At 43.5% G+C, this 22,084-nt stretch overlaps 1 protein-coding gene and 1 pseudogene across 3 annotated transcripts in view; one reads left to right on the plus strand and one right to left on the minus strand.

The window, feature by feature from the left end:
* Positions 1–727: 727 nt before the first annotated feature.
* On the plus strand, positions 728–842 carry LOC126237937 (5S ribosomal RNA; annotated as a pseudogene).
* Positions 843–11,064: 10,222 nt separating this feature from the next.
* LOC126237265 (triokinase/FMN cyclase-like) overlaps positions 11,065–22,084 on the minus strand; it is a 243,471-nt gene continuing 232,451 nt past the window's right edge. For all 3 annotated transcript variants that reach the window (XM_049947192.1, XM_049947193.1, XM_049947191.1), the window contains one exon: positions 11,065–11,363. In XM_049947192.1, the coding sequence (XP_049803149.1) occupies positions 11,210–11,363 (154 nt within the window). In that variant the 3' untranslated portion in view covers positions 11,065–11,209. The remainder of the gene's footprint in view (positions 11,364–22,084) is intronic.

The raw sequence follows: 22,084 nt of genomic DNA on the forward strand, positions 1-22,084 counted from the left end.
GAACCATGGTGATGCAAAACTTTTTTTGATGTGTGTATATTGAAATCTCCACATACAATCATTTCCCACTTGTTTTATAAGCCTTATTAGTAACCCCTCTATTTGCTTAATGAAGGTTAAAACCTTTCCTGTTGGGGGCCTGTAGTCTGTCCAAATGGCACCTTCCACTGAAAATTAATTGTAAAGATACTTGTCACAAAAAATGATTTCCTTTTGTCCATTGAAAATATCCAGCAATAAATTTAAACATCATTTAGGCCAGTAACTTGAAGAATCACTGTGTTCAGTACAATAATTATAAGTTCCATTGGTTTGTGTTCAACATAGTGTAATGGCCTGAGCTTCAAACAGATCTTTGCAACAAGCTAAGGGATATGTGGGCCAGCCACCAACACAATTTTGCAACTGACCATTGCAATAGTGCTGGCACAGCACCCTACAGTGCATCACTCTACCCTCAGTGGTTGAGTTTGTGGCTAGAAGATAAGTAGCACAGCACAGTGTTTCCTTCGCTGACTACATAACTGCAGCCTGCCTCCTGTCGTAACACACCTAGAAAGAGGTTATACAAATGCTTCCAGCTCAAGCAGCATTCCTTTAGTGTTGTTCATTCTTCAAGTGCAGTCTCCATGCCCATCATCAATCAAATATACGGTCAAGCTACTCTAGGCTCATCAACAACTTGGTGAAGCCACTGATTTATTTGCCCTCAACTAGACCTGATGGTGCCAACGGCCTTGCCGCAGTGGTAACACCGGTTCCCGTCAGCTCACCGAAGTTAAGTGCTGTCAGACTGGGCTAGCACTTGGATGGGTGACCATCCGAGCCGAGTGCTGTTGGCAAGTGGGGTGCACTCAGCCCTTGTGAGGCAAACTGAGGAGCTATTTGACTGAGAAGTAGCGGCTCCGGTCCAGAAACTGATGTATGGCTGGGAGAGCGGTGTGTTGACCACATGCCCCTCCGTATCCGCATCCAGTGATGCCTATGGTAGCATTGGGCCTTCATGGCCTGTTCGGGAGGAGTTTAGTTTTAGGCCTGATTGTTCCAAGCTTTGAACTGGATGCTCTCAGGTGAGGCCACCTCTTCTGATGCAGTCCCCAACAATCAGTCTTTTCCTTCTCATTCTGTCCAGTAAGTCTCCCCTGTCCCAGGGTACTAGGCAGCAACTTTTCCAAACTCTTCCCATTTCCTAAACCCAAACAGTCGTTTTGTTTTGTCCCTCTTCCTTCCCCTTCAACCTTTCTGCCAGAAGAAGGAGCCACTTGCAGATTTGAGTACCTTTATACATGTTTTCTCTTGCCACTGCGTAGTGAGTAGTTTTTTTAAAAATGTATCCTATTACATTATATTTTCGAAAATTGATTATTTTCTTTGATATGGATAAACAGCAGAGTTTTTAATTCCATTTAATGCACAATAATGGAAGACAGACCCAGCTGTCTTCTTCAGTATTGTTAGCTATGTTGTTATGAATGCTCACACACTGAACTCCTACCAGACTGATTAGAATCCAGTCAGTGTGTGCACATAATACATGAAGAAGAGTGGGTGGATGATCAAAATACTATGCATAAAACGGAATCAACAACTTGGCTCTACACCTGTAAACCCATCATTAATCGAGACAGTTTGCTTGTATTTGATCAGCTTTCAAAATATAAATGGTTATGTTTGCAAGATATTACGTACGGCCTTTTTTTGTCCCACACTAACATCATTGTACCACAAGAGTGATGCATCACCAGAAGAGAGTACATGGTTTGGATTTCCTTCAGTCACAGTTCTGCTGTGATGTGGATAACAACTGCATCACAGTGTGTGAGTAAAATGGTGTGACAAGTGGAAACATACATCAAAGTTGAAATACATGGGACAGTATAATTCATGTGGACAAAATGTCTAAATTGCACACAGACTCACCATGAAATTCTGGCACTATATGGACAGAATGCAATGTCGCTTCCAGCCATAGTGAAATGGTGCCAAAAATTTGACCTAGACTATACAGATGTGGGTGATGCTGATCTGCCATACAGTCCAGATCTGATAAGGAAGAAATTTTCTAATGATGAAGACATTTGCACACTGGTTCTTGAACGGCACTGTCACCAAGGAGCGGATTTCTATTGTCGAGGAATCGGTCAGTTGATTGAACATTCTGACTGTTGTTTATAAAGACTTTGTGGCTATGTTGAAAAAGTGTCATGTCTGTGTATCACTGTGAAGTGTAGTGCAGGATTCAATAAAAGTTACTTAGTCTGCATTGACAATGTAACTCACTTTTTGAAGTCCCTTTGTTTATAGGTTTAAAAAAAAACCTTGAAGTCCTGTACTTCCATATTAAAGGCAAGACATTCATTTGGCAATGATAAACAACCTGTTTCCAGCCAAAGGAGATTATAATTGTCAGTGCTCTTATTTTATTTAGAAATACAACAAGAGCACTGACAGTTAAATTCCCTTTTGATTGGAAACAGATAGAACTATCATGGATAGCACTTTGTCAATTTTCATATTGTGCGAGTGTCCTTTGACGAAGAACTTCTGCTCAAATAGTACCATTTGATGACATTTGTGTATAATCTGGTAACATGACATTCATTACCATATCCTATTCCGATCATTCAAATATCATGCTTTTTCATTTTTACATGTGAATCTGGAATGGAACAGACAGCCCATTTCAGTGCAGCTCTAGCTAACTCTTTTCCCCCTGGGCTGCTCTGGATTCATTTGACACCACGCATGAAGTTGAACTGCAGAACAGTCAAACACCGTAATGCTGAGAGTCCAAAGTGCTTGTTTATAGAAACATTATTTTAAAAAATATTGGATAAAGGAGAAGCAGGTGCACTGTTCTGAAAAACATCAATTATAACTTTATGTGCAGGATCGTATTTTGCTACTTTGTTGTAAAATTTATGAGAAAATAATAAATTATAAGACAGCGCAGTAGCTCTGTGACCATAGCTTAGTCCGCAGCTCGTGGTCGTGCGGTAGCGTTCTCGCTTCCCGCGCCCGGGTTCCCGGGTTCGATTCCCGGCGGGGTCAGGGATTTTCTCTGCCTCGTGATGACTGGGTGTTGTGTGATGTCCTTAGGTTAGTTAGGTTTAACTAGTTCTAAGTTCTAGGAGACTGATGACCATAGATGTTAAGTCCCATAGTGCTCAGAGCCATTTGAACCATAGCTTAGTCACATACACACTCTTATCACATCATCCAGCTTTACAACCTTTCTTTGCCAAAGGGGCGTCTAATATGTTTAGTGATATAACAAAGCCACTGGGAGACCAAGGGCCAATTGTATGAAGCAGTGATCTTAGATTAGTACAGAAAATGAACTCAGATCAAGCTGTAATATGATATCTGTATTGTATAAATCTTAATGTTGAAATATGTCATTGTGAACTAGGATTACCTTTGACTGGTGAACTTTTGTTGATCATGTCAGTTTCAACTACAATTATTAGTTCATAACCTAATGACATTAAAAAACAACATTTTTGCTTTGTACAAATATAAGTTGAAAATAACTAAATAATAGGGTTGGGTTGTTTGGGGAAGGAGGCCAGACAGCGAGGTCATCGGTTGCATCGGATTAGGTAAGGAAATCGGCCGTGCCCTTTCAAAGGAACCATCCCGGCATTTGCCTGGAGCGATTTAGGGAAATCATGGAAAACCTAAATCGGGATGGCCGGACGCGGGATTGAACCGTCGTCCTCCCGAATGTGAGTCCAGTGTCTAACCACTGCGCCACCTCGCTCGGTAAGTAAATAATAAAGAAGTTGTTATCAATGTAAAAAAATGGTAAATAAACTTGTGAATACATCACTCCCACTGTACTGAAGGGGAAGAGAGAGAGAGAGTGTGTGTGTGTGTGTGTGTGTGTGTGTGTGTGTGTGTGTGTGTACAGGATGGTCAGAAACAGTCTGAAAAGTTTGTATGGCTGTTGCAGGGGCGCCTGCCACATAAAATTAGCATCAGTTTGTTCTCGTAGTGTAGATGATAGTACATGAGACTGCTCATTCATTGGCTAACAGAAACTGAAAGAAAGCATTTGCCCACACCATCTGTGGTAGGACACTTGAATTTTTACATTCTATGGCTTGATTGGCTAACTGCAATGCTAAATAACTTGAAAATAGTGCTACATATCAAATTTTTAATTAACAATTATATCTCAGCACAATCGACTTTACAACACCGTTAAAAGCTTTTGAGACTGTTTCTGACTGTCTGTACATGTACACTGATCAGTCAAAAGCCTGAATAAACACAGAACCACCTTTCACAGTGCGGACTGCTGTGAGACATGCAGGAAGAGAGTCATTGAGGTTCTGGAGGACACTGACAGGGATGTAGAGCCATACCGATTCTAGTGCCACGGTTAGCTACACTAGGTTTCTTGGTTGAGGATCCATGGTGCAAACAGCCCAATCAAGGTGGTGCCACAGATTCTCGAGTGGATTTAAATCTGGGGAATTTGGTGGCCAAGGAGCACAGTAAAATCATCTTGGTGTTCTTCAAACCATGCACGGACACTGCAAGCTAAGTGACACATTGCATTGTTCTGCTGGTAGATGTCTTCATGCTAAGAAAAAATAAACTGCTCATAGGAGTGGACATGGTCTCCAAGGTATATACATACACTACTGGCCATTAAAATTCCTACACCACAAATATGATATTCTACAGACGTGAAATTTAACCGACAGGAAGAAGATGCTGTGATATGCAAATGATTAGCTTTTCAGAGCATTCACACAAGGTTGGCGCCGGTGGCGACACCTACAACATGCTCACATAAGGAAAGTTTCCAACCTATTTCTCATACACAAACAGCAGTTGACCAGCATTGCCTGGTGAAACGTCATTGTGATGCCTCATGTGAGGAGGAGAAATGCGTACCATCATGTTTCCGACTTTGATAAAGGTCGCATTGTAGCCAATCGTGATTGCAGATTATCGTATCGCGACATTGCTGCTCGCGTTGGTCGAGATCCAATGACTGTTAGCAGAATATGGAATCGGTGGGTTCAGGAGGGTAATATGGAATGCCGTGCTGGATCCCAACAGCCTCGTATTGCTAGCAGTCGAGATGACAGGCATCTTATCTGCATGGCTGTAACGGATCGTGCAGCCACATCTCGATCCCTGAGTCAACAGATGGGGACGTTTGCAAGACAACAACCATCTGCACGAACAGTTCGACGACGTTTGCAGCAGCATGGACTATCAGCTCAGAGACCATGGCTGCGGTTACCCTTGACGCTGTATCACAGACAGGAGTGCCTGCGATGGTGTACTCTACGACGTACCTGGGTGCACGAATGGCAAAACGTCATTTTTTTGGATGAATCCAGGTTCTGTTTACAGCATCATTATGGTCGCATCCGTGTTTGGTGAAATCGCAGTGAACGCACATTGGAAGCATGTATTCGTCATTGCCATACTGGTGTATCACCTGGCATGATGGTATGGGGTGCCATTGGTTACACGTCTCGGTCACCTCTTGTTCTCGTTGACAGCACTTTAAACAGTGGACGTTACATTTCAGATGTGTTACGACCCGTGGCTCTGCCCTTCATTCGATCCCTGCGAAACTCTAAACTTCAGCAGGATAATGCACGACCGTATGTTGCAGGTCCTGTACGGGCCTTTCTGGATACAGAAAATGTTTGACTGCTGTCCTGGCCAGCACATTCTCCAGATCTCTCACCAACTGAAAACGTCTGGCCAATGGTGGCTGAGCAACTGGCTCGTCACAATACACCAGTCACTACTCTTGATGAACTGTGGTATCGTGTTGAAGCTCCATGGGCAGCTGTACCTGTACACGCCATCCAAGCTCTGTTTGACTCAATGCCCAGGCATATCGAGGCTGTTATTATGGCCAGAGGTGGTTGTTCTGGGTACTGATTTCTGAGGATCTATGCACCCAAATTGTGTGAAAATGTAATCACATGTCAGTTATAGTATAATATATTTGTCCAATGAATACCCGTTTATCATCTGCATTTCTTCTTGGTGTAGCAATTTTAATGGCCAGTAGTGTATTTGTGTTGATCCACTGTCCCTTCAAGAATGACGAGCTCACCGAGGGAATATCACGAAAACATTCCTCAGACCTAAAACGCTGGAAAATTGTTGCAGGGTGTTTGCTTCCAGGCAATTTGTGCCATACATGCCAATGGCCAACTATCTGATTGAGCATAAAATGTGATTCATCTGAAAACGCCACCTGTCACCACTCTGTGGACATCCGGTTGCACTACTGGCGTGCAAATTACAGCCTTCATCACAGGTGAACAGAAGACAGCATGGGTGCATGAACCAGGCCACCTGCTGTGGAGGCCCATACACAGCAATATTTGCTGAACATTCATTGAGGAGACACTGTTTGCAGTAGCTTGGTTAATCTGGGCAGTCAATTGTTCAACAGTTGCACAGCTGTTTGACCTATGCATCTCAGCAGCCAACATCCACCCCTGTCACCTATAGCCCATGGTGCACTACAAATGCCTTGACGGCAGTTTTGGATAGCGCCATTTTGCCATGTACAGTATACCTTAACCGTGGTGGCATGTAAATAGTTTATAAACTTTGCCATTTCAGAAATTCTTCCACCTTTGCCCAAAAGCCAATGATCATCTCCTTATGGACATCAGGTATATCAGTGCTTCTCCACATTAAAACAGTGATTGCACTGTACTTACATCCCCCGAAATGCTTTACATAGCCTCTACCACTAGTGCAGCCACCTGCCATTTCTGAGGGTTATTGCATGTTGATGACTAACATAGGCAGTGCTCACTATGTGCATGCTTATTTTCCTACACCTTTACAACACAAAACATTCAGTAATAAATATAGTATGGGAGGAGGGGGAAGGTTAGGATGTTTTTCCTTTTAATCTGTTTGAGGCAAGCCTTTAAACTGTTTTCAAATCTTTTTATTCCAAATATTGTTTCTTAGTTATTTCTAAACTAAATATTTATATATAAAAACAATTTATAGGGAGACTTGGGACAGTGGGATGGGAATCTTGGGGCATGTACAAATTTCACGTACAAAAATACACAGTAATCACATATAAAATTATAAAATGAACTTCACCAATACAAACTACAATGATTATTTTCTAAGTGATTCAAAAGTTGCAATTCTCTTCTTTCAGAGTTTCCTTCTTCACTGGGCTCAGAACTACATGAAAATATCTTCCTTGCTGGTATACAAAATGTTGTCTACATCAGGACGCATAAACTCACAACTTGTACATTTTCTTCTCAAAAAATTATTTTTACAGTCATCATCGAAATGTTCATTATGCACCCCATGAAATGAATGTGATTTAATTTTGTGGCAAATCTAATGAGCACACACTTTTCTGTAGACATTTCCTCTGCTAGTTCTGAATCTGAGGATATTTCAAAGGGAATATCACTACAATCTTCTCATAATTCATCCAGGCCTTCACTGCTATTTGAATAAGTCAACTTTCTTCTTCAATCATTCTTCTTTGCACAGTTGTTTGTTTTCCTCTTCAAAAGCTCTTCTTTTATGCTGTTTTTTTCTGGAGTATCTGTCAATATGTGACTTCTGGCTCCTTTCTGATCACTTCTCACATTTTTTCTCACTGGAGCTTTCAGAATTAATCATATCTGCTCAGGTGATACAATTTGAATGCAGTTTAGAGTGACTGTGTATCTAGATTTTGTTTGCTGTTTGCTGGTATTTGAATGCACTGATTGATAACACAGTTTTGTCACATAAAGACATTGTTTTTCATGGCTTGGACAGCATCCAAGAGTCACAGGCAGTGTTATAATATTTCTTCACAGGCCCAAACACAGATACATCCAAAGGCTGAAGTTTATGACTGCATTGAGGAAGCAGTGTGAGACGAATAATGTGATTCTCTTTGCTAATATTTGAGGATTTGTTTGGAATGTGGCTATCATGTTTGCCAAATATAAGAATTGTTGGTTTTGCTGGTGTTTGAGAACCAAATTTCTTGAAGTGACACAAATAATTTACAAAATTATTGGCATTCCTCCATCATGAATGATTTGCAGAACCTCTAGATACATGCAGAGAACCATTGACCATCTGCTTTTTGAAGCGGACCCTAGGAAGAAATGTAATATGGTGGAATGAATGTTCCACTGGCTGCAATTGTTGCACAAAAAGTTACCAATGTACCTCATTTTGATGATGTTGCCTGGTTCACTTACTTCCTTTGTCTTTGAACAATTACATATTAAAGTGTTTGCACAGTAGTTAAAGCAACCTCATCACAATTATATATGAAGTGTGGCTCAAAATTGTATATTTTTAAAAACAGATTTCAAGTTATCAAAACTTACTCCAACATTCTTTTTATTGAAACTTGCGCCAGGAGACAGACAATCAGTGACAATAATTTGTTTCGTTTCATAAAACCATTCATTCATCTTCTCTTGCCATTTTATTGGCTGTCCAACCTTTGGGTATTGAGTGCAAATTTCCGTTTACAACAGCAGATTCATTGCAAGCTTCCAAGCCCAAATTTGAATTAATCCATAATTTAATTTGGAAGTTGTAATTAGATACTGAGTTAGCATGGACGTCTCTTCATTTGTGAAGACTTGCAAATCATTATACAGAAAACTCGATTTCCCAACATGATTGAATTTACTAGCATGACCTATAGCATACCTTTATGAGGTTGATTTAGATATTCTGTACATGTTTCCTGTCTCTCTCAATCCCGTACCGCTTTTCATTTGTTCTATCGCAGATTGTTGCATCCTCGGATTGTGGCTGTCTGACTACTTTTTCTTGTAGACAAACAGCATATTGACGATAAGCTCCCAATACAAACTGTAAACAGTAAAGGAATATCAACTTTTAAAGAAGGACTGTGTAGTAGTGGCCAAACCCTCCCTTGGTTATCAATTTTTTTGTTTCATACTAAAATACTGGATTTCATTTACATAATGACAAAAGCTTTTAGTACATCCAAAGATAAAATAATGAGGAATTTACAGTAATAAATGCACTTCAGTAAATTTAACTAGTTTACTGCATACTGACTTAAAAAAGTAGTACAGCTCTCTCTCTCTCTCTCTCTCTCTCTCTCTCTCTCTCTCTCTGTCTCTCCCTCCCTCCCCCATTTATTTATTTAGATAGTAAAATCTGTGTTAACTTACCTTTAGCATCTAAATTCAAGTCAGATGAAGAAATTTCTGTATGGCAGTCATAAACAGATGAAACTTAATCACTAACACCAACCACCGAGTTTTAAAACCAAAGTCCCAAACCTGTCCCTGTTCCAACCCTCCCCCTCATCTACTACTGTGTATCTACACCGAAGAGCCAAAGAAACTGATACACTTGCCTAATATCGTGTAGGGCCCCTGTGAGCATGCAGAAGTGCCGCAGCACAACGTAGCATGGGCTTGACTAATGTCTGAAGTAGTGCTGGGGGGGGGGGGGGGGCGGGAATTGACAGAATGAATCCTTCAGATCTGTCCATAAATTCATAAGATTACGAGGTGGTGGAGATCTCTTCTGAACAGCATGTTGCAAGGCATCCCAGATATGCTCAATAATGTTCATGTCTGGAGAGTCTGGTGACCATCAGAAGTCTTCAAACTCAGAAGCCATTCTGTAGCAATTCTGGAAGTGTCGAGTGTCGCATTATCCTCCTGGAATTGACCATGTCCATAGGAATGCACAATGGAAAAGAATGGATGCAGGTGATCAGACAGGATTCTTGCGTGCATGTAACCTGTCAGAGTCATATCCAGATATATCAGGGGTCTCATATCACTCCAGCTGCACATGTTCCACATCCCTCCACCAGCTTGAACAGTCCCATGCTGATATGTCCATGGATTCATGGGGTTACCTCCATACCTGTACATTCCATCTGCTCGATACAATTTGAATTGAGACTCGTCTGACCAGGCAACATGTTTCCAGTTGACAGTCCACTGTCACTGTTGATGGGCCCAGGCAAGGCATAAAGCTTTGTGTCATGCAGTCATCAAGGGTGCGCAGTGGCCCTTCGGCTCCGAAAGTCCATATCAGTGATGTGTCATTGAATGGTTTGCATGCTGACATTTGTTGATGACCCACCATTGAAATCTGCAACAATTTGCAGAAGAGTTGCACTTCTGTCACATTGAACGATTCTTTTCACTGGTCGTACAGGAAAATCTCCACTTCATCGCCATGTCAGAGGTGCTGTGTCCCATCATTCTTGTGCCGACTGTAACACCACGTTCAAACACACTTAAATCCTGATAAACTTCCATTGTAGCAGCAGTGACTGATCCAACAACTGCACCAGACTCTTGTTGTCTTATAGAGACGTTGCTGACCACAGTGCCGTATTCTGCCTGCTTACATATCGCTGTATTTGAGCCAGACTGGCTCCAGTTGGCAGAGACTGTCGTTTGTGTGTGTGTGTGTGTGTGTGTGTGTGTGTGTGTGTGTATTTTTGGCCTGTTCAAGTTTCTTTGGTGCTCCATTGTATGATGTAAGATTAATATCTGCAGTCAAATCGCAGTAATCATATCAGTAGCTGATTTTAGCAGTGTTGCCAATATTTTGTGCCAATTTAGATGAACTTTTAACCTCATTCTGCTGATTCAAGTTAATTGTTATACAACAGAGTGAACTCCTGAGCTGAGTTCAATTTCATGAACTTGTGTCAAAATTTCACTCCTCCATGGACATTTGTACAGACGGCCCTTAGTTGCCTAAGCATCCCTTTTAGACTACACATAAAAGTTAATTCACTCAAACACTTATCCCCCACAAAATTCACTCAAAGACTATTATCAAACAACTGTTTGACATCCTTCCTTTAAAGTATTTTGAAAACCTTATAACCTGCTCAATAGGTACAGATTTCTCACATAAAAATTTATAGATTACCAACATTATCCATTAATAATAAACCCAACACCTCACAGAAGTTTGAAGTGAGTACTTACTGAGTTAGATCCTATATAACTACTCACTGATTGAAATATTCTTGAACACCAGTTTTAAAAAATTCACAAGGTGTAGACATTGGTGATAAGTGCTTCAGTTCCACTTTATTATAAAATATTTTGTTAATACAGTGATGGTGTGGTACAGAACAGATAAGAAATGTACAAAAAGGTTGAAACTGTAGGACCTTCATACTTTTATCATTAGATAAGAATGTGTTGCATCAGTGACCAGATTTACAAAGGCATTTAGCTTTCTCTCCTCCCAATTTCTCTATCAGTACAGAGCAAACTGCTTTCAACCATAATGCTACCCCATGAGCTCCTGCATCAACATCTGTGAGAAGTGCTTCATTCACATAAGCTGCACGGCCAGCTCTGGAAACAAATGTTCAGACATAATATAATGCAGAATCAATTGAACTATAACAGAAGTAGACACCAGCACAATCAAAAATGTTATAATTCCAACTTATGTTTCTTAATTTTACTTCAGAGCAATGTACTGGATAGTTCAAATATATTTGTATGAGTGCGAAAATTCAAAAACACCCAATGGAATGTAACAATATAACGAAAAGGATAGTTGCACCTCACCATATAGCAGAGATGCTGAGTCTCAGAAAGGCACAACAAAGAGACTATTGGAAAGTTAGCTTTTGGCCAACAAGGCCTTTATCAGAAATTGACAAAACACACACACACACGCGCACTCGCAAACGCAACTCACACACACGACCACAGTTTCTGGCAGCCAGAACCAGATTGGCTCCAGTTACCAGAGACTGTGGTCGTGTGTGCGTGTTTTTTTTTTATTTTTGAGGAAGGTGTTTAGGCCAAAAGCTAACTTTCCGACAATCATTTTGTTGTGTCTTTCTGCAACATAGCACCTCCATTATATGGCGAGTAGCAATTATTTTTTTGTTATATTGTCAAAAACTCCCTATGATGCCCACCTTTTATTTCAAAAATATAGTAAACACAAAATGCACCATCGATTCATGGAAGCCATACATTAACATGTAAAAGTTGTTGTGGTAGCTATTACAGTTTGCACCCTTTATTTTCCCCTAAAATAATCAGAAGACTGCAAGTCTGAAGATAAATAATGGCCAGAAATTCAGTCTCATATTTTATTAGTTTTCTCTCCAATTTAGTGTAAACAATTCGAAACTTATCTCTGACCGAGGGCTGGGTGTTTGTGTTGTCCTCATTGTTTCATCTTTATCATCATTCGTGACAGTGGCTAGGTTGGACTGTGTAAAAATTGAGACTTTGTACGGGCGCTGATGACTGTGCAATTGAGCCCCACAAACCATACATCATCAACCATACACCATCGAATCTTAGAAATGAAAGTTAGTTGTCGTACTGAAGTTCAAGTTATTTTTAATCATGATCTACGAAATCTATTTAATTCACCATCTATGAAACAATATTTACATTTTATTGTTTTGGCAAATTAAGTCATGCTACATATGATTTACCAGTATCTCAATCTCAGATTTTTTTTTAAAAAAAGCTTCTCTGGGAACATCATTTATTTAAATATGAAAATTATTTAAGTTCAAAATGTAGGAAACAGTTGCTTACAACTGTATTATCACAAGCTTTGCACAAGGTGTGGCATGTGTTTTTAATTTTCTTTTAAAGTTACAGGAATTCCCAGTTATGGTAACTTGAAAACTTTTGCAGCAGATCACAAAAGCCCACTAAACTCCCTAGACTTGAAGACAATATCAATTTGGAAAGCATTTTTGTTTATTTTGTAACTTATTATTATTATTATTTTATTATTATTATTATTATTATTATTATTATTAGAAACTGCCATAAAGCAGCAAATGTGTTGGGAAGTCAGTGCAACTATTCCAGGATCTTTGAAAAGAACCCATCAGGGTTTGCTGTCATGTACTTAACACAGGAGTCTTACCACTCTCTACTGAGGCATCAATATACAAGAGGGAGTCAAATGCAAACCTCAAAAGTTTAATTAAAATTCAGCATTTAGTGTAGTCACTAAGTTGTTAGTACTGTTACCAATGATGTAAGGAATGCCCTGCAGGTGGATGCATAAATACTAGTTCAAAATGGCTGCCCTGCTTGTGACATGCACCAAGGAAGAACAGTGTTCTGTCATGTGTGTTCTGAGCAGTGAAGACACGAAACCTATTGAAATCCATTGGCTTGCAACAAGCTTATGACCCCCCTGCGGGTCCGGGGATTAGAATAGGCCCGAGGTATTCCTGCCTGTCGTAAGAGGCGACTAAAAGGAGACCATCCCCCTCACGGGGGTAGTTAGCGCCTGCGTCCGGAGACGGACGGTTTCCCGACCTATAATCGTGGTCTTTTTGGTTTTTCACTTCTCGTTTCTTCATTCCTTTTGTTGGTTCCTTTTTTTGCTCTTCTCCACTTCACTGTCTTCCTTACTCTTTCCCTTGACTTCTCCTTGCCTTCTCATTGCCTTTTTCTCCTTGCCTTCTCATTGCCTTTTTCTCCTTGCCTTCTCATTGCCTTTTTCTCCTTGCCTTCTCATTGCCTTCTTCTCCTTGCCTTCTCCTTGCCTCCTTCTCCTTGCTTTCTCATTGCCTTCTTCTCCTTGCCTTCTTCTCCTTGCCTTCTCTGGTCTCCGCCTCGGCGTTTGAGACAGTCTGTCCTCTTTCTCCCCCTCTCTTCTTTTTCCTCTTCTTCCTTCCTCCCTGTGCGTGTCTGAAGGCCGACCCACGCGTTCGCACGCGTAGCCGGTGACGGGGTAACGCGTAAGTCCCCGCCCTGGGTAGACATGTAAGGCACGCGCGTACCCCCTGGTAAAGGCCAGGCCCGGGGAGGGGTGATTGCCTGAGCTGATACCTTCTGACCATGCCGATTGGTCCCTCCGTCTGTTTCTCGGGAGGTGTGACCTGAGGTGTAAACATTCACCTAAGGCGGGAGTGCCCTCTGAGAGGGTCCCCACAAGGAAGGAGCGCGCCATCGGAGACGCTGGCAATCATGGGGGATTCCTCCGCAATGGATTCTACTCCATCGCTTTCGACTTCGACCCACAAACGGAAACGTGACCAGCCAACAGTGACAAAAATACTACCGCCTGCCCCACAGTTCCTCGTCGTTTCTCGATCTGAGGAAGGAAAGGATTTTTCCTCTGTCAACCCTTTCGTTATCCAGAAGGGCGTCGATGCCATAGCTGGATCTGTCAAATCTTGTACCAGATTGCGTAACGGTACCCTATTACTCGAAACTGAGAGCGCCTTTCAGGCACAAAAACTGCTTCGGGCCACACTCCTTTACACATTCCCTGTCCGGGTGGAGGCTCACCGAACTTTGAATTCGTCTCGTGGTGTGGTCTATACTAGATCCCTCGACGGCTTGACTGACGAGGAGATTCAATCTTTCCTCGCTGAGCAGGGCGTGACGGCTGTCCATAGGGTCATGAAAAAGGTCAACAATGACCTTGTACCGACCCGGACACTTTTCTTAACCTTCGATAGTGTTAAGCTGCCATCGCGCATCAAGGCGGGCTACGAGGTCATTTCAGTTCGCCCCTATGTCCCGACACCTACGCGCTGCTACCAGTGTCAGCGTTTCAATCACACTCGACAGTCTTGTTCCAATGCGGCTAAATGTGTCACTTGTGGCAGGGATGCCCATGAGGGTGACTGTCCACCTCCGTCTCCTCGTTGTGTGAACTGTCAGGGTGACCATGCCGCATCCTCCCGCGACTGTCCTGTCTATAAGGAAGAACGCTGTATCCAGGAAATTCGAGTCAAAGAGAAAGTGTCCACCTCGGCTGCTCGCAAGCTATTGGCTAGTAGGAAGCCCACGCTGCTCCCAGCGGGGAAATACAGCACTGTCCTCGCCTCTCCTCGGACTACCCGGGAGGTAGCAACCCAGACATGCGATCTGACCTTCAGCACCACGGTCGTCCGTTCGGCCAGTGCTAAGATCGCGCGGTCGACGTCTCCTCTTCCTCCCATCACCCCACAGACACCAGCCACTTCCTCAGCTTCTGCTCAGTCGAAGACCCCGAAGTCAGATGCACGGGCCTTCAAGAAGGAACCATCCCGTGCAGACTTCCTCCGTCCCTCGACCTCCCAGCCTTCGACCGGTACTTCCACCAAACGTCCTTCTAAAAAGGCGCATAGGAAGCACAGTTCTCCTTCTCCGCCGCGGCGCCTTTCTTCTCCTGCGCCACCCAGCGGTTGCCGCCCCAGGCCGTCATCCGTTTCGCCTGGCCGCACCGCTGGTAGCCGAACATCTGGCCGTTCACCGGCGGAGGAAGCTCCCCCTCCCGGCCATCCTCCTGAGATGGCCGATGACCCTATAGACCCCATGGACGATGACTGTCCGCCTCCTGCTAGCGGCGGCAGTGCTCGCTCGAAGCCAGGCCCTAAGCGGCCTTCGAGGTGACCCCTTCTCTCACCTTCCTTTTCTTACGATGGCACTTATTAACTGGAATATTCGCAGCATTCGCTCCAACCGAGAGGACTTGAAGTTGCTGCTCCGCTCGCATCGTCCGCTCGTCGTAGCCCTCCAGGAAACGAAGCTACGCCCATGCGATCAAATTGCCTTGGCACACTACACCTCTGTGCGTTTTGACCTACCCCCTGTGGTAGGTATCCCAGCTCATGGAGGGGTTATGTTGCTGGTCCGGGATGATATTTACTACGATCCCATCACGTTGCACACCGGCCTGCAGGCAGTAGCCATCCGCATTACTCTCCCCACTTTCACGTTTTCCTTTTGTACCGTTTACGCTCCATCGTCATCTGCCGTTACCAGGGCAGACATGACGCAACTTATTACTCAGCTACCTGCACCATTTTTGTTAACTGGAGACTTCAATGCCCACCATCCTCTTTGGGGCTCTCCAGCATCCTGCCCGAGGGGCTCCTTGTTAGCAGACCTTTTCAACCAGCTCAATCTTGTCTGCCTCAATACTGGCGCCCCTACTTTTCTTTCGGACACATCTCATACCTATTCCCATTTAGACCTCTCTATATGTACTCCCCAACTTGCACGCCGGTTTGAGTGGTATGCACTTGCTGATGCATATTCGAGCGACCACTTCCCGTGTGTTATCCATCTCCTGCAGCATACTCCCTCTCCGTGCTCCTCTCGTTGGACCATCTCCAAGGCAGACTGGGGGCTCTTCTCTTCCAGGGCGACCTTTCAGGATCAAACCTTCACAAGCTGCGATCGTCAGGTCGCACACCTCACGGAAGTCATTCTCGCTGCTGCTGAATATTCCATCCCTCACCCTACTTCTTCTCCACGTCGCGTACCGGTCCCCTGGTGGACCGCAGCATGTAGGGACGCTTTACGTGCTCGTCGACGTGCTTTACGCACCTTTAAACGCCACCCTACAGTGGCGAATTGCATTAATTATAAACGATTACGTGCTCAGTGTCGTCGTATTATTACAGAAAGCAAGAAAGCCAGCTGGGCTGCTTTCACCAGCACCTTCAACAGTTCTACTCCTTCTTCTGTTGTCTGGGGTAGCCTGCGCCGGCTATCTGGCACGAAGGTCCACTCCCCAGTTTCTGGCTTGAAGGTCGCGAATGAAGTCCTTGTGGCCCCTGAGGCTGTCTCCAATGCCTTCGGCCGCTTTTTCGCCGAGGTTTCGAGCTCCGCTCATTACCACCCTGCCTTCCTCCCCCGCAAACAGGCAGAGGAGGCGAGGCCACCTAACTTCCGCTCCTCGAATCGTGAAGGTTATAATGCCCCATTCACCATGCGGGAACTGGAAAACGCACTTGGCCGATCACGGTCCTCCGCTCCAGGGCCTGATTCTATTCATATCCAGATGCTGAAGAACCTTTTTCCTGCGGGTAAAGGTTTTCTTCTTCGTACTTACAATCGCATCTGGATTGAGGGACATGTTCCCGCATGCTGGCGCGAGTCTATTGTTGTCCCGATTCCTAAGCCGGGGAAGGACAAGCACTTGCCTTCCAGTTATCGACCTATCTCGCTTACCAGCTGTGTCTGTAAAGTGATGGAGCGAATGGTTAACTCTCGATTGGTTTGGCTGCTCGAGTCTCGACGCCTACTTACCAATGTACAATGTGGATTTCGAAGGCGCCGCTCTGCTGTCGACCATCTGGTTACCTTGTCGACCTTCATCATGAATAACTTCTTGCGGAAGCGCCCGACTGCGGCTGTGTTCTTTGATTTGGAGAAGGCTTACGACACCTGTTGGAGGGCGGGCATTCTCCGCACCATGCATACATGGGGCTTTCGCGGTCGCCTCCCTCTTTTTATTCGTTCCTTTTTAATGGATCGACAGTTTCGGGTACGTGTGGGTTCTGTCCTGTCCGACACCTTTCGCCAGGAGAATGGGGTGCCACAGGGCTCAGTTTTGAGCGTCGCTCTCTTCGCCATCGCGATCAATCCAATAATGGATTGCCTCCCAGCTGATGTATCAGGCTCCCTTTTCGTGGACGATTTTACCATCTATTGCAGCGCGCAGTGTCCACGTGTCTTGGAGCGCTGTCTTCAGCGTTCTCTTGACCGTCTTTACTCCTGGAGTGTCGCCAATGGCTTCCGTTTTTCTGCCGAGAAGACGGTCTGTATTAACTTCTGGCGCTACAAAGAGTTTCTCCCACCGTCCTTACGACTCGGTCCCGTTGCTCTCCCACTCGTGGAGACCATCAAATTTTTAGGCCTTACCTTTGACAGGAAACTTAGCTGGTCTCCACATGTGTCATATTTGGCCGCCCGTTGTACCCGTTCTTTAAATGTCCTCCGTGTTCTCAGTGGTATGTCGTGGGGAGCGGATCGAACCGTCCTCCTTCGCCTATATCGGTCGATCGTCCGCTCCAAGCTGGATTATGGGAGCTTCGTATACTCCTCTGCACGGCCATCCATCTTACGCCGCCTCAACTCCATACAACATCGGGGTTTACGACTTGCGATCGGAGCATTTTATACCAGTCCCGTAGAGAGTCTTCATGCTGACGCTGGCGAATTGCCACTCACCTACCGGCGCGATATACTGCTTTGTCGGTATGCCTGTCGGCTACTGTCAATGCCCGACCATCCTTCTTATCGTTCCTTTTTTGACGACTCTCTTGACCTTCAATACGGGTTGTATGTCTCTGCCTTGCTACCCCCTGGAGTTCGCTTTCGTCGCCTCCTTCAACACCTTGATTTTTCACTCCCTGCAACCTTCCGAGTGGGCGAGAGCCGCACGCCACCTTGGCTCCAGGCTCAGGTCCGCGTTCACCTCGACCTCAGCTCGCTCCCAAAAGAGGTCACCTCCGGTTCGGTCTACCACTCCCGTTTTTTGGAACTTCGCTCGAAGTTCAACAACATGACTTTCATTTATACAGATGGCTCTAAGACCAATGACGGGGTCGGGTGTTCCTTTATTGTCGGGGCACAAAGTTTCCAATACCGGCTCCATGGCCATTGTTCGGTCTTCACAGCTGAGCTCTTTGCCCTCTACCAGGCTGTTCTGTACATCTGCCGCCACCGACATTCTGCTTATGTCATCTGCTCAGATTCCCTGAGCGCCATCCAGAGCCTCAGTGATCCGTACCCGGTTCACCCTTTCGTACACCGGATCCAACGCTCTCTTCAGCAGCTGGTGGACGTCGGTACGCCGGTTAGCTTTATGTGGGTTCCTGGCCATGTCGGTATCCCTGGGAACGAAGCTGCAGATGCCGCGGCCAAGGCTGCGGTCCTCCAGCCTCGGACAGCTTCTTGTTGTGTCCCTTCGTCCGATTTTAGCAGGGTCATTTGTCGGCGCGTTGTGTCGCTGTGGCATGCCGATTGGGCTGCACTTACCGACAACAAGCTTCGGGCCTTAAAACCTCTTCCCGTGGCTTGGACGTCCTCCTCACGCCCTTCTCGGCGGGAGGAGGTCGTTTTAGCAAGGTTAAGAATTGGACACTGCCGGTTCAGCCATCGCCATCTGCTGACGGCTGCGCCGGCGCCGTTCTGCCCATGTGGGCACTTGCTGACGGTTAGTCACATTTTAATGTCCTGTCCCGATCTTAAAACACTGCGCCTCGATCTTAACCTGCCTACTACTTTAGATGCCATTTTAGCGGATGACCCACGAGCAGCTGCTCGTGTTCTTTGTTTTATCAATTTGACAAACCTCGCTACGGACATTTGATGATGTTTTTTAATCCTATGCCTGTCAGTCTGTCTTTTATTTTGTTTTCCCTTTTAGTTGTTGTTGTCAACTTGTGCCTCGCGGTGCATTCTTAGAGTAGTCAGGGCGCTAATGACCATTGAAGTTGTGCGCCCGAAAACCACATAAAAAAAAAAAAAAAAAAAAAAAAAAAACAAGCTTATGAGTGGACTAGAGGACATGACTTCTGTGACAGATGCTCAGTGCTCGGGTCACGCACAGTGAGGTGTGACACCAGAGTCTCTTGCAGCAGTCAGACCCATTGTGATGTAACTCCACCATATGACTGTGAATGAAATAGCTCCAGGTCTGAACATCAGTCATGGCTCAGCACATCAAATCATTCATGAAGTGCTAAAGTTTTACAAAGTTTCCGCAAGATGAGTGCCATGCCAGCTCACTCCAGAACTGAAAGACACCTGTGAAGAAATTTTGTGGTACTCTGAAGCTTCTTCACGAGAATTGCTACAGAAGATGAAACCCGGATACACTACCACCAACACGAAACAAAGAGAGCAAGCAAGGAATGGCACCATTCCTCATCATCAAAACACAAGAAATTTTGGATGCAGCCAATGGCAGAGAACGTTTTCCTGACTCTCTTTTGGGATGAAGGAGGTGTCTTAGAACACTACATGGTCTGGGAAAACATCATCAGTGCATCATATTCTGGTACATTAAAGAATCAGCTTCAGCTGCAATAAGATCAGTGCAATAAGATCAGAAATACATGGACTTATGAGTACAGATGTCAGTTTTCAACGTCACAATGCTCGGACTCATGCTGACCTTGCAACACTTGCAACCGTCAATGACCTGCACTTTGATACTTTGCCACATCTGCCATACTTAAGAGACTTTGCACCAAATGATTAACATATCTCTGGACCACTCAAAGTGGCATTGGAAGGCAATAAATATTGTTCTGCTGAAAAGGTGCAGCAGGGGGTGCATGAGTGGCTCCACATCTGATAAAAATAATTATTTTTTTCCAAGAATACATGCACTTCCTATGCGGTGGAAGAACTATGTCGAATGACAGTGAGGCTAAATGTCGAAAATTGATACAATTATATTCCATTTTTGTTCAATGACAAAAATATTTAAGGTTTTATTTGACTCCCTGTTGTATTACTTATTTTGCCTGTATTGTCTCTAGAAGATAACTGTATAGAACAAATGGGATGAAAGCATCCGAAATAATTTAGAATCCAGAACTTCGTGGCAATATAGTGGAGAACATTTCTAAGTGCAAAACATGCCTAACTAAGCTTTTTGAATAGTTTATTGGACTGCTGACTGCATTTTTTATAGTAATTTGTGATAACAGAAGATTAAATTGCTTGTTTGAATCTGCATAATATGAGTCTTTGTGAGATTAAGACTTAAACTCTTAGCTATGACCAACCTGTGAGCTCAGTCAGCTGTTATCTGGTTCATCAGGTATGGTTGAGTTTAGGGCCTTGATTAGCATGCCTTTATCATCAGAAGCATTACAGCTTTATTAAAAATACTTCAAAGTCACTGGAAGCACATTTATGTAGATTACAAAGAGGAGTGAACAAAATATCAATTTTCTTGTAATTGCATATTTTATGTTCCCACATTCTAAGATTTGTTTCTTTTTTACAGAGCAAATTGTCAGCAGGATCCTCTGCTTTCACTACTGAAGTGAGACCCCATTTATGTAAGAGGGACACTATTAATGCTGAGAAGGAGTTAAATGGGTTTTCAGTTAAGGTCCTTGCTTATCTCTACTTCTGTAGATGGATGTCAGTACTGCATATTTATTCTGTTCAGCCTCATTCCTTGAGTCAATAAGTCATTATAAAGACAGTTCAAGGTTCATACTATCAAGCCAGTACAAGATGTTAGTACACTGGTATAAATACCATCGTAGACAGCATATTCACTTCTTAAGGACACAACAATATTTTTTATATCCTCATGGGTTGTATTTTTGCAACTTTAGTGTATTGTTATGTAAATATTGTTTGTTGGTGTAAACCTAATGCATTTGCTTCTTCGTTAATAGATGATCAACTGTTTAGGTTTGAATTATTTAAACAACAGACTTTGAAATTTTCAAATTAAATCCTGTAATAAAATCTCTTCCAAATAACATAAGATGAAAGTATATGCCATTGCACTGACTGCATTTTCTAAAGTCCTCAAAAAATTAATATATGCCAGGATAGTCAATCACCTAATAAACATTGCAAAAATTAGTAAAATCCTATTTGGATACAGAGAAGGTATCTCTACAACCGAAGCTATATTTTCATTTACCAATAACATTTTGGAAAGCTTTGACAAGAAGACATTGCCATTTGGCACATTTTACGATCTGTCTAAGGACTTCGACTGGTGTCAATTATAGAATACTTATAGAGAAAGCATGCCACTATTGAATCCAAGGACAAATGGGCAACTAGCTCAAATCCTATTCAGAGGGCAAATAAAAGAAAAGAGGTTAGATGGCAACAACACACCTTTACAATGTTTGCAAATGACAAGAGTACTATGATAGATAATAAAACATCCACTGATTTAGAATTAAATGCCAACCAATTACTTGCAGATGTTCTCAACTGGTTCATAGTAAATTCTCCATCAATAAACATTGGCAAAGTCAATTATATTCATTTCCATTAAGATCACAAAGTCGACACAAGGTAAACACTGCACATGAGAGCCGGCAGACACAGAGAGTACACTGTGCGAAATTCTTAAGCATTCATGTAGATAGCAGGCGTAACTGGGAATGCGACATCCACCAAAAGCTGAAAAGGCTTAGCTCAACAACTTTTGCCATCTACATAATTGCCAAAATCAGAGACATCAATATCTCAAAATCTGCCTGCTTTGGTTGCTTCCATTCTCTGGACATGTTATGGAATAATCTTCTGGGCAATTCACACTGTCGAAAAAAGTCTTTGCAAGTCAGAGGTTGCCACTAAGAACC

The sequence above is a fragment of the Schistocerca nitens genome, chromosome 2 (genome assembly GCF_023898315.1).
Source record: "Schistocerca nitens isolate TAMUIC-IGC-003100 chromosome 2, iqSchNite1.1, whole genome shotgun sequence".
Classification (NCBI taxonomy): Eukaryota; Metazoa; Arthropoda; class Insecta; order Orthoptera; family Acrididae; genus Schistocerca; species Schistocerca nitens.